Source organism: Ascaphus truei, chromosome 2 (assembly GCF_040206685.1).
Source record: "Ascaphus truei isolate aAscTru1 chromosome 2, aAscTru1.hap1, whole genome shotgun sequence".
In the NCBI taxonomy this organism is placed as follows: domain Eukaryota; kingdom Metazoa; phylum Chordata; class Amphibia; order Anura; family Ascaphidae; genus Ascaphus; species Ascaphus truei.
The window spans coordinates 199,689,844-199,702,972 of NC_134484.1; the positions used below are offsets into that span (position 1 = coordinate 199,689,844).

At 45.8% G+C, this 13,129-nt stretch overlaps 1 protein-coding gene across 1 annotated transcript in view; it reads left to right on the plus strand.

Annotated features, from left to right (window-relative positions):
• IRF4 (interferon regulatory factor 4) overlaps positions 1-11,593 on the plus strand; it is a 32,764-nt gene extending 21,171 nt beyond the window's left edge. Inside the window, 3 exon segments of the mRNA XM_075585812.1 lie at positions 2,961-3,314; positions 4,712-4,824; positions 7,654-11,593. Of these exon segments, the coding sequence (XP_075441927.1) occupies positions 2,961-3,314; positions 4,712-4,824; positions 7,654-7,797 (611 nt within the window). The 3' untranslated portion in view covers positions 7,798-11,593.
• Positions 11,594-13,129: the final 1,536 nt, after the last annotated feature.

Consider the following 13,129-nt stretch of genomic DNA (forward strand, 5'->3'; position numbering starts at 1 on the left):
TGGTCCCACTGTCTGGCAAGGCTTTTACCTCACAGTCTGCCAGTGGGGTGTTAAACTCCCACAGGGGGCTGTGAAGAGAAAGTGTCCACCTACTTTTCACATGGGGGGCTGACAGGAGCAGAGCATGATAAAGCATTTTAGGTTGTCACACAGGGGGCTTAGCTTGTGATGACGCCATTTATGTCATCGCACCGGGCGAGTGCGGCTGGGTGGAGCCGGGTCAAAAAAAGTTGGCAGGCCTGGCACTGTTGCACAATTCACTTCAATAGGGCTGATTGGGGCACTATTGCACGAAAATTCCTATTGACCAATGGAAGTTTCTATGTGCCGATCGGCACTATTGCAAATTAAAAAATATCCCCCTATGACAAAGTAGCCTAACCCCAGGGTGTATTCCAGAAAGGTAGTTGATTTGATTGGCTATGTTCCTGAACTAACAGTATGCTGTCATAGCCTTAAAAGCATTGCACCTGTTATAGTCATTATGGGCTCCTAAGCACTGCATTTCAGGAGCAAATATTATTTGCCAATTTGCAATTACCATCATTATATCGGTACAAAACAATTGTGGCACAACTAGTTTTTATTTTCTCCTTAGGAACTGCCTACAGCAAGTCCGAGAGTAGAAAATGCTCACTCTACTAGAGCATTGCAAGTCCTACAGTACAGTGCACAGCATTCTAAAGCTGCCGTTTAAAAAAAATAATAATAATTCCCATTCAATATGTGTATCAATACAATCTGCACACTGACAAGTGATTAGCTAAGCTGCAGATCGATCCGTTCTCCTGTAATCAATCGCTCGCTCCGGGTTATTTAATTCAGTTCTTGCACAGCATTTTGGGCAATGTAGTTCCTAGAATATGATTGACTGGGCAGTTACCAGATACAATTGGTGCACTGCTAGAGAGAGGGCGGGTCTCAAGAGCCAGAGCCTTTCAGTAGGGGAAGGGTGCTGTCACTTTGGAAATGCTTCCTACATTAGAAACATTCAATTTTTTTTTTTTAATGTGTAATGGGTATTCCCCCACCCCCAATCGCAGATAGAGTGAATGTGAGGGGGAACCTATATGTTACTAGGTGTGGTGCAGTATACCTGTCAGGCTCACAGGAGGCCTGAGCCTCCGCCAGTGAGAGCCTGGGGTGAATCCTCTGGAATGTTCTTGGTTTCAGCGCCTCCACCTGTGTAGGGTTCTAGGGATGTAGAAGGTTGCCTACCCAGGACCTGCATATACAATAACCACATACACAGGAATGTATATAACCACTTTACTAATATATGCAGGCAATAACACACACTTATAGCATTCCCCCTAGGGAGTAACTCCACAGTCACCGTATATCCCCACACTGTGTCCACAGCCCAACCCCCTTGTCCCGTGGTCAGCGCTGCCACTATGTGTAGTTGTGATATGTTAGGATACGTTGGTGCACATAGGAAGATACCTGCCGAGCGCTCCTGCACTCGGGCCTGCAAGCAACTTCAAAAAGGATCTGCCGCTTGGTGATCCCGTCTGATCCGATGTTGCCTTGCACGGGGCCGCCAGGGGTGATCCCACCCTGGAGATAGTCTCTGTCTCTTAGGCACAGACTTGAGCCAAAGTCTCTTCACGGGGAGCGCAGCGTCCGCTGTGTCCCTATCTAACACTAGTACTACTGTGACAGGGTCCCTAACCTAGGTCCTGTCCCTGTAGTACCACAAGCTGGGGAGTGAAGACCTATCTGGGGCCTAGGGGGTTACTGGCCTAATCCGTTCCCCTAGCTCTTCCCGGTCCTGACTGCTAACTAATACTCACAGCACCTGCAGCAACGCACTGCAACCTACTTGGTACCTGCAGCAAACGGCTGCACACACACTATACCTTCTTGTCAGCACTGACAGCCGTGACACTGACAAGGCTGCACCTCACACGCACCTAAGGGAAGGGTCCCTAACCTGGGGCCGTCCCTTATTAATTACCCACTAACCTAGTGGGGAGTGGGGCCTACCTGGGCCTGGGGTTTCTCTGGCCTAGTACAGCAGAGCCCTGCTCTGTGTACACTACCTTCCCCAATCTCTTCCTGGATCCAACTGACAAAAACCCTGTCTGCACACAACATTGTTGCAACTCTGCAGCATGAGAATCTGCCAGCTCTATTGGCTTCAATGCTGCCTGTGACCAGGGTGAAAGTGCAGTCCCCAGAGGCTGCTGGGAATTGTAGTCCTTGGCACAGCTCTTTCCTATGGGGACCGCGTGCGCGATCTTTACTGCGCATGTGCGACGCTGTAATGGCCGCTGCTATGCTTAACTGCGCCTGCGCAACCTCCCAGAGCTCCGGGCACACTGGCGATGGCCACCGCTACCCTGGCCAACCTCTGCGCATTGCGCGAACCTCACGCCGCAACCAAGATGGCGGTGCCCGCCGGGAGAAGTCGCCGTCCCCTTCCCCCACTGCCACAGGGGTAAGGCAGGGGGCAAAGGAAGATCAGGGGAACCGGGGGTGACCCCCTTACAAATGTTTCTAATGTAAGAAGCATTTCCAAAGTGACAGCCCCTTTCCCTTTCTGATAGGCTCTGGCTCTTGAGCCCCACCCTCTCTCTAGCAGTGAACCAATTGTATCTATTAACTGGCCAGTCAATCATATTCAAGGACAGTGATTCTCAACCTTTTTTGTTTGGAGAAACCCTTGAAATATTTCGAAAAATCTCGGGGAACCCCTACCTGGCTGACACATATTAGGCCGCGCTTATAGTGCTGGCGACGTCACGTCAAAACAAATGCATTGACGCCGTCGCGTGCGCTTATAGTAGGATTGCGTATTTAACAACTGCACTATCAGCGGGACCTGCAATTAATGGCATTGGTTAAATTAAAGGTCTTCTTTACTAAATAATGCAATTCACTATCTGCTTTTAAATATATAATGAGTCTTGATAGAGAACCCTTTCTTTTTGATAAACGTCTTGCTTCTCTCACAGACTGCCGATTACACATCAGTTTATATTACCGCGATACCCTGGTTGGTGAGAGAACAACCTCTAATCCAGACGGCTGCAGGATCGCACATGGACAGAGCTATGACATCAGTTGCTTGGATCAGGTCCTCTTTCCTTACCCAGAGGAGAACAGCTTGAAGAAAAATATAGAGAAATTGCTGAGTCACTTGGAGCGAGGGGTAATTCTCTGGATGGCCCATGACGGAGTATATGCCAAAAGACTGTGTCAGAGCAGAATATACTGGGAGGGCCCTCTGTCCATGTACAGTGACCGACCAAACAAGCTGGAACGGGACCTTCCATGCAAATTGTTTGATACTCAGCAGTTCTTAACAGGTAAATTAATGTAGATGCTGGAAAACCACTTACGGGAGATTTCGTTTCATACTATTGGATCTCAGTTCAGTTAGTGACCCTCCAATGTTATAATTTATTCCGGTGGACATATTTGTGTGGTAGCTGCTGCTATTATGTGAATAATCGGCATCAGAGTTTGTTTTGTACTAGTTTATGGTAGAGGCTATTTGAGGGAGTTGTGCAGCCTTACCTTTACCCTTTCAGTGCTGAAGGGACCAGATTGCCACAGCCCCTCTGGCACATTGTGATCACGTCATCGCAGAAATCACTGGCCAGATCATGTTCTGCACTCCTGTAGATCTCCCCTGGAAAATGAGTTGAGACTCCATGATGTAGCCACTACATCATGGAACCCCTGGCGTGCCAAACCCCCTGATGTTGGGGCTACATTCTGAGGCACTCAAAGGGATAATAGGCAGCCGGGTTAATAAGGAGCTTGTTCAGCCTAACCATGACCATAATATACCAGTGTAACTCGAACCCTAAACCTAAACAGCACTGTCTGGTCCTGATATTCTGGGAGAAGATCATTGCTGCTTAAATAAGGGGGAGGAAGGATGTAATGGGACATTTGGCAATGGCAGCTGGTGGGTGTCCAAACACTCTGTTAGTTTATACATTACAACATTTGGCTTATTCACATTTCACACTTGTGATATGTACAGTACATGGTAGAATGAGACTGGATTATGTAATCTGTATGATTACTGAATTCAGTTTCCTGATCAAGGTGACCAGTGCAGCTAACCATTTAATAAACCATAATATTCATAATAAGGGCCGAAAAAACAAGTATATCTCACTTTAATTCATAAGAAGAAATTGAGTTCTTTGCAAACTCTGTATCGTATCAATTGTGCACTGCTGTCCTTAATAAGGATGGTGTACTACAAACAAACACAGACAGAGCCCAGTGCTACATCCAATGGCAAAAATACACAGTGAAATACCTATGTATCTCTTGAATAGAAGGGTCATTTAGTTTAACACTTTAGCCAAAGTATTGTAAGCCCCTCCAAGGCATGACCATAATTCACAGGTCCTAACACTGATTAAAATTCTTAATAACCTGTACAATACTATGAAAAGTGATCTTAATTGATCTGTCATAATCAGCTGCATGGTTCTAAATCTGATTGAAATTCTTATTTACCTGGACAATACCAGGAAGAATACTCTGTATTAGATCTGTCGCAATCAGCTGCATGCAAAGACCTGTGCATATGGAAAGTGGGATGGGACGAGTCTGTGTGTAAGGATGGTGTAGTGAGGTGACATAGTTTTCTAAGCTTTTATACATTAAAGGATGCACAGTACTATAGATTGCTTGCATCAATATGTGTTGTTGCCTAAATACCACACCTTATCTGTATCAGAACTGCAGGCGTTTGCTCACCATGGACGTCCAGTGCCAAGATTTCAGACTGTTTTGTGTTTTGGGGAAGAATTTCCAGACCTACAGAGACAGAGGAAGCTAATTACAGCTCATGTAAGTGTTGTGTTGTGTTAAGGTGTCACAGTTCGGCCAAAACATTTTCGCGCACACGTTCCAATTTCTTCACAAACCTGGGAAAGCGTGTTTGAACCTTTTGTTATTAAATGTTCTTAAAAGAACTATTGTACTGGAGTCCCAAATTGCTTATATATCACACCAAAAAGGAGTGTACCTGAGGTAGCTGGTAAATATGATCATTTAAGTCATATAAATATACTTTTCATATGCAAATTATTATATTTCCCAGGTATCTCAGGTGTGTTCCTTTTTGTACACAGGTGTCTCTCCACGTGTCGTATCAATATGTGTTAGGGGTAGTGATGTACTGGGTCCTTAAAATCAATGGGTATCGGGGGGAAAAAACTTAAATTACCCAGTCGGTTAAGTTTGGGTGGTGGAGGAATAGGAGGAAGACAACAGCCAGCAGAAGACGACAGCGGGCGGCGGAGGGAGCGAAGGACGGCAGCCTCTAGAGGACAGCAGCCTGTGGTAGAGGGAGAGGAGGTCGTCAGCCTGCAGAGGACAGCAGTGGCGGAGGGCGAGAAGAACAGCAACCGGTGTCAGTAGGCGAAGAGGACCATGTGAGCGGCACAGGAGGACAGCCGGGGAGGAGCTGCACTGTAGCAGCGGCAGACACCGGAAGTGAGAAGACTTCCGGGTCGGGCCACTGCGGTGCAGCTGCTCCCTGGCTGTCGTCCTATGCCGCTCCTGCTCTGCTCAAATGATCCGCTTCTCCTACCTCCACCGGCTGCTATTCATCTCTCCCTCTGCCGCTGCTGTCCTCTGCAGGCTGTCGACATCCTCTCCCTCCGCCTGCTGTCCTCTGCAGGCTGTCGACATCCTCTCCCTCCGCCTGCTGTCCTCTGGAGGCTGCCGTCATCCTCTCCCTCCGCCTGCTGTCCTCTGCAGGCTGCCGTCCTCCTCTCCCTCCGCCTGCTGTCCTCTGGAGGCTGCCGTCCTCCTCTCCCTCCGCCTGCTGTCCTCTGCAGGCTGCCGTCCTCCTCTCCCTCCGCCTGCTGTCCTCTGCAGGCTGCCGTCCTCCTCTCCCTCCGCCTACTGTCCTCTGGAGGCTGCCGTCCTTCTTGCCCACGGTCATCCTCTGCCGGCTGACATCCTCCTCTCCTGCTTCCGTCAGCTGCGGTCCTCCTCTTCTGCTGTAGTACCCGGCACCGGGTTCCAGCGCCCTAGGCCGGGTAATATCTGGCTAGGTCAAATATGGCCGGGTATGCCGGGCACCCGGTATATCACTAGTTTGGGGAGGTACTGCACCGACACACTTTATTCGAGCAAATACCCAGTATGTACCTGGCAGATACCTGGAATGCGCCGCTCCTCACCTCTGACAAGCCCCGTTGCGTTTGCCTTCCCAGCCTGGGTTCATGCCTGGCTGACGGGCGGCTGATCTGTTAAATGATAATGATTAGGATTTAATAGGCTACAATGCTTTGCGTGTCTACCAGATGGCATAAATTCATGAATTGTAATGCAGTATATATATATATACTGTGCAGTATTGCAGCCAGCGGGAATAAAATGCTTCAATCCCTGCCTGGAAAATAACGCAATGCACTCGGGCAGAAAACAGTCACAAACCTCAATACACCCGGGTATACCCGAATTCGTGGGACTAGCCGAGCTCGAATAAAGTGTGTCGCCAGTGTAAATAAGGTGCTTTGGACTCTAGTAAAATAGATCTTCCAACCGAAAGCGTGCAATTCTGCCAGTATGATTCACTTCAAAGACGTTTAAAAGAGGCCGTTTAAGTGGTACTTTAAAAACAAAAATACATATATATGTTTTGTTATAATATATACAGCCTTTGATTACTTGTATTGAAAACTAATTACCCAAGCTGCCGATTGATTCATTCTCCCGTGATCGATCAGCAAAGATCCTGCTTCCCAGGGTTCACTAAATGGCCGCCTTTCAGTTTCAATCAATCCTTCAGTCAGTGTAACTCAGCAACTACAATGTATCCTTATATTACTAAGGTAACATTATCTATTGTTACAGTTTGCAGCTCAAACTGCTGGGAATATTGGCAGCAAATGATCAAAAACAGGAAAGTGTTACAAAGATCTTGCACTGCTGGGGAGGTGGCTAAAGCCTGCTATAGAAATCAGAGGATGCTCAATATATTAAAACAGAAAAAAATGGCATTAAGAGCTGAATTAATACAAATGTAGTAAGTGTTATCTAATACTACAGAACTGATGTATTAAAAAAAACTTACATGTGTGATATTGCGTGGATTGCTCCTTTAAACTTAGTCCAGAACCTAGACAGAGAGAAACAACTTTGGACTGTAGAAAAAAAGAGTCTCTCTCATCGTGGGGGAATTACGTGCTTTTTTTAAGTTAGGCAAACTTTTTTTAGACACATTTTCGCAGCGAATTAAAAATTTGGTGAAAAATGTGCCTGTCTCAACCACTGGTTCTACATGCAGTCCTTCCCATTTGCTCAGAGGTAACTTTGCTGAGTATATTGAAACAGTGTTTAAGTTTCCAAAGATACAGCACAATTGTATTATTTGTACCACAAAGAAAAGCTCTAGAAGCTGGCAGGGACCTCCATAAATAGGGCAATATGTGGTACAGATGTAACTTGATTACCTCCTTGGAGAGCCGCTATCGACAGTTATTTGAGAGTATTGATGACATTACAGTTGTGCAGGTCATTTGTTGTGTTGACAATATTATTATTGTTACATGTTGTTCACATACAGTAGTTATGACACACATGCTTGTGGGTTCGATCCCAGTATCAACCATGTGGCTTTCTGCCTTCACTCATTGTCTCTTCCCCATTATATTTATACTCTAGGTTGAGCCAGTGTTCGCCGGACAGCTGATTGGCTTTGCTGAGCAAAATAGCGGACACATTCTCAGAGGATACGACTTGTTGGATCATATCAGCAGCTCAGAAGAATATCACAGACCAATTCGTCATGTGCCACTTCAGGAATGAAATCTCTTATTTCCAATAGCTTTGTTACACTGCGAAAGTTGTATATAAAGGATGTGAGAAGAAACCAGTACCAGTACATGCCATTGCTGGACTCTCCCAGGAAACAAATGGGCCTATGCCTAGAATAGAATACGAATGATTGAATTACTTTTGATAATTGGCCTTGTGAGACTTTTAGGGACAATTAGCAGCTCCCACATTATCATCAGGATGGCACATACCGAATCTATTCTCTTGCAGGGATCCGGCTCGCATTTCAGAAACAGGAGAACACGATAACATGGATCTTCTACTTGTGAAAGCTAAATCATCTTCCAATGATTGCTGGCAACTTTGTGAATCACTGTAAAACTGACAAGCGTATTGTATTGTGTTTTCTAAATCAAACGTCTTCTAATTCCTCATGAGTCAATGGCATCTTGAGGCAGATTTATTTATTTGTTTTTGCAAATGCGCTTCTGCGAGGGATCAAAAAGGGATTTAGAAAAATGATGTGTAAAGCCTTCACGTTCAGCTGTATTCCAAAGGCATGGACTGTAATCATTACACATGTATTATGGTAAAATAGTGACATGTTTCAATCCTATCAAAATGTCAATGTACTGTACATAAACTTTAAAGCTAGCACCTCAGAAATGAAATATTGCAACATGCATCTTGGACTATATATTGCAGAATAGATATGTTAGCAGTGGATAGTATTCCAGTAAGGATGGCTGGACAAAGTAAGATACATGGTATGCATTTGTTGTGAAGGTACTCTAAAGTCCCAAGTTCATTCCCCCACCCCCCTGTTACTCTTCTTTACTTTGCTTGCTTCTATACAAAATAAGCTATGCATTTTATTTTCTGTCATCTTAAATAGAAAGAAATCATGGCAATTATCCCTTATGGAGCATAATGGTACTACTTTGTACAGTATTACTTCTTTGTATATCTTGCAGTATTTTTCTCACGGTGTCAGTGGTTTTTTTTGTATAGCATAGACGTATCATTGTAGAATTTGGAATATGAGTTTGTTTTTACAACTACTTTTGTAATTCACATATCTTGCATCAAGTAATCCTATAGTACATCATCCTTATATTTAATGCCTCCTGTGACCATTACTCAGCTTTTAATAGTAAACACGTTCTTCAAACTTAGGCATATGCATCTCAGAGATGTAAATATTTGGGATATAATATCCTATGATAACCTTGACTGCTAACTTGACACCCATGGAATTAATTTTGTTGTTGTTGTTTTCAAAAACGAAAAGACCTTTGGTCTCTTGGTTGACCATGTTGTTTCCTTCACTATTTCAAACCTGGTAGGAAGTAATATATTTGGTTTTAGGTTTCTATGCACATTGAGAAGCTAGTTTTCTCTTGTTAGTGACCAGAGATATCTTAGTGGTTTGAAGCTATCAAAAAAACTGACATGACGAGATTTCATTTTCTTTTGTTGTGAACTCATTTTAATGATGTATTTCAGTAAAAATGGGTTGAACGGAAAGTCAAGAAATAGTAAACCAACACAGCCTTTAATACTTGAATAAGAGATTTGGCTCCTCAAAGTTTTAAGGCACTATCTGTCGTTAACCCCATTAATAATGACTTGCTGACTGACATATTGTACATATTTCACACAATTTAGTTTAATAATGTTTTGTGTGTCTATTCTGTAGTAGTGTTATCATGTGTACATTATCTGGGAAGCTGGGGCCTTTTTAGTTTGCATTGAAATGGCTGCGGAAATTTCTAAATGTGTTTCTTTGGCTTTGTATACAACGGATATGACAAATATGAATGAAGCTAAAGTCTTCTGAATTCCAGCACATTCAGCCCTACGGTCTTATTGTCTATATATTGTTTTCGTGTTCAGGAAAAAAGATCAACCTTGATTTGTTTGTTTTTTTAACGATCTTAAATTTGTGGGACATTTAGAAATGTGTACTTTGTCCAAGGATTTTAATACATTATTTTTCTGCATTTTTTAGAAATTAATAAAGGCAGAAAAAAAGGGATGTATTTGTTTAATTATCTAAGGTCAGACATGAATGCAGGTAATCACCAGTAATTGATGGACAACATTTTATTACAGTGCTTCGGACATGATATGTATTTTTTGTTGTTGTTGAATTCTTGAAAATGTTCATTTTTAGTTATACTGTATAAGAAAATAGATTACCTCATTGGCTTTTCAGGGTTTAACTCTTGCTGCTATAAGTGGAAAGCAACGTACATGGGGACCTTCTGTGGGTGAAAGGGTTAAAACATCCAAGTGTTTTAGATAACAGTAGCCATAGACTCCAGCGTGCCTTAATTATATCTATCGGACGCTCGTGGCCTTGTTACGTCTTGTGGACATGACTTCTTTGCATGTTTGTAGGGGAGATTGTGCCGTTAGTGGGTTGCATACATGATTGGAATAAAAGAGGAAACCCTTCCCCCATTCATTACGGAGGTCATATGGAGGGCCGCAGCACTTTGATCGCAACACAAGTGGTTTACGTGGTTGCGATGCAAGAAAGCCCGTGGCACTTGGATGCAGTGGACCTTCTGCCACTCTAAAAGTTAAAGGTCACCTTACAAACACGACAGAACATGAAGTGTTTTTGGTATATCATACGTTATAGATATTCCTTGTTTAACTACTGTACTTTCAGTATGATGGCTCCACCTCGTAGCAGGAAGCTTCATTTTTAGTTGTATGTTAAGACTTAAATAATGTATTCATAGCTTTGACATTGTGTGTGTGTGTGTGTCTGGTTTGTAATTTGGAGGGATTGTGGCTAGAAGAGAAGTAAAACAACAGAGAAATACAATTTGACTCATTCGAGCCCTCATGTTTTTAGAATTGAGCTTTAGGAGCCATGTATATCCCTTTGACCATGCAGACTTCTGTAGTAATCTTTATCTTGGGGTCCTTTAGTCACATATGACCTCTCCACAATTCAAGTACATAGTAAGGCCGTGATTATACCCAAAAACATGCGTGGCATCGCGTGTAGTGGCGCCAAAACAATTACCTTAGATCCAATGCCAGTGCTTATACCGCAAGCGACGGTCGCGGCGCCGTACTGCTAAGCGTACGGCTGGGGAAGAGACTGAGAATTTTGTTTGTTTTTTGCGACAGCCGTGTCACGTGAGCAGTTCAGCCAATGAGGGCAAACCGCTCACGCAAGACTCCTCTGCTTTCTCTCCCCGGTATAATCAAGATGCTGCTCGGCGGCAGCGCTGGGTAAAGTCACAGAACAGTGCTGCCGACTTGCAGCACTTGGTATACTCAAGACCTTATGCTATGAAACTGCAGCTGAACTAATATTCCCAGTGTGGCATTATCTGTGCGCTACAACCACTGCTGTGACATTGTAGCCTAAATTGTACTATTTTATCTGTATCAGTGCATTGATTTGCTAATGCTGTGATTCCCAGCTGTACAACAGATGGGGGAAGAATTGCTTACATCAGACTTTACATATATAGTGGTGCTTAAAATGATCACAAACTAGGAAAATACCTCCAGATTTGAACCAAGCATCAGATCATAAGAGTGCGTGTTTTGTAGAATTGAAATAAGTGCCTTTTAACAGGATTTTTAAACTTCTGATCCCAGTACATTTATTTGACTAGGTTTAGATTGTAATGGGGAGAAAGAAGGTTTTGTGACTACAGTATCTGCATGTAATTACAGTGTACATATACTTTCTCAAACAATTATGTCATCTATAGGGTAAGAACAGTTCTAATCTTTTTAAAACCATATCTGTAATATTTGTTTGAACACTGAGAAATAAACAATTATTAAGCTACTTTGGTCTTATCTTTATAATGAACTAGCTGAGAGACCCGGCGTTGCCCGGGAGTACAATTTCCCACTCCCCCTGTCTGTTTCTCCACTCCCCCCTCTCTGTGTTCCCCCCCCTGCGCAACTCTGTCCCCCCCCCACACACACTGCCCCTCCCACACACACACACGCTGTCCCCCCCCACACACACACGCTGTCGTCGTCCCCACACACACACACACACTGCCCCCCCCCACACACACACACTGCCCCCCCACACACACACTGCCCCCCCCAAACACTCACTGCCCCCCCACCCACACACACTGCCCCCCCCACACACACACTGCCCCCCACACACACACACTGCCCCCCCCTAACACACACTGCCGCCCCCCTAACACACACTGCCCCCCCACACACACACTGCCCCCACACACACACTGCCCCCCCACACACACTGCCCCCCACACACACAAACTGTCCCCCCCACACACACACTGCCCCCCCCACACACACACACTGCCCCCCCACACACACACTGCCCCCCAACACACACACACTGCCCCCCCACACACACACACTGCCCCCCCCCCACACACACTGCCCCCCCACACACACTGCCCCCCCACACACACAAACTGCCCCCCCCCCCCACACACTGCCCCCCCACACACTGTCCGCCCTCCCCCCCCACACACACTGTGTCCCCCCCCCCACACACACACACTGTGTCCCCCCTCCCCCCACACACACACAAAGCCCCCTCCCCTGTATTCTTCCACGAGGAGCGGCGGGTGAGAGTGAAGTGACCGGAGGGAGGGGGGTTGGTGGGGGAGAGGTGAGGACGGTGCCGCTCCTCGGCGGGTGGGAGTGAAGTGACCGGAGGGAGGAGGGTTGGTGGTGGGGGAGAGGTGAGGACGGCGCCGCTCCTTGGCGGGTTGGAGTGAAGTGACCGGAGGGAGGAGGGATGGTGGTGGGGGAGAGGTGAGGACGGCACTGAGGAGCGGCGGGTGGGAGTGAAGTGACCGGAGGGTGGGGGGTTGGTGGTGGGGGAGAGGTGAGGCCTGCTTGGTAGTGAAGTGACCGGAGGGTGGGGGGTTGGTGGTGGGGAAGAGGTGAGGCCTGCGTGGTAGTTATGAGACCGGAGGGTGGGGAGTTGGTGGTGGGGGAGAGGTGAGGCCTACGCCGAGGAGTGGGGGATGAGGAGTGTGAGCAGTGAGGGTTAGGTGCTGTGAAGCGTTCCCAAAGCTCAGTGAGGGCTGGGAGAGTGTGGCAGTGGTGTCGGTGTGTTGGCCGCAGGCCAATGAGAGGTGTGCGGGGGCGGGCAGGCCAAGGGAGCCATCTCATTGGCCTGAGGCGGAGTGACGGGCCAAAGGTCCAATGTGATTGCCCGTAGACACAGGGAGACACAGGATGGACAGACACACACAAAACGGTTTGAGAAATATATATATAGATACCAGCAAATTGGCATGTGTACATTATTAGCATATTACCGAGTTTAAATGTTGCCTCATGTTTGATATTAATTTAAAAAAAAACATTTTTATCCTATAGG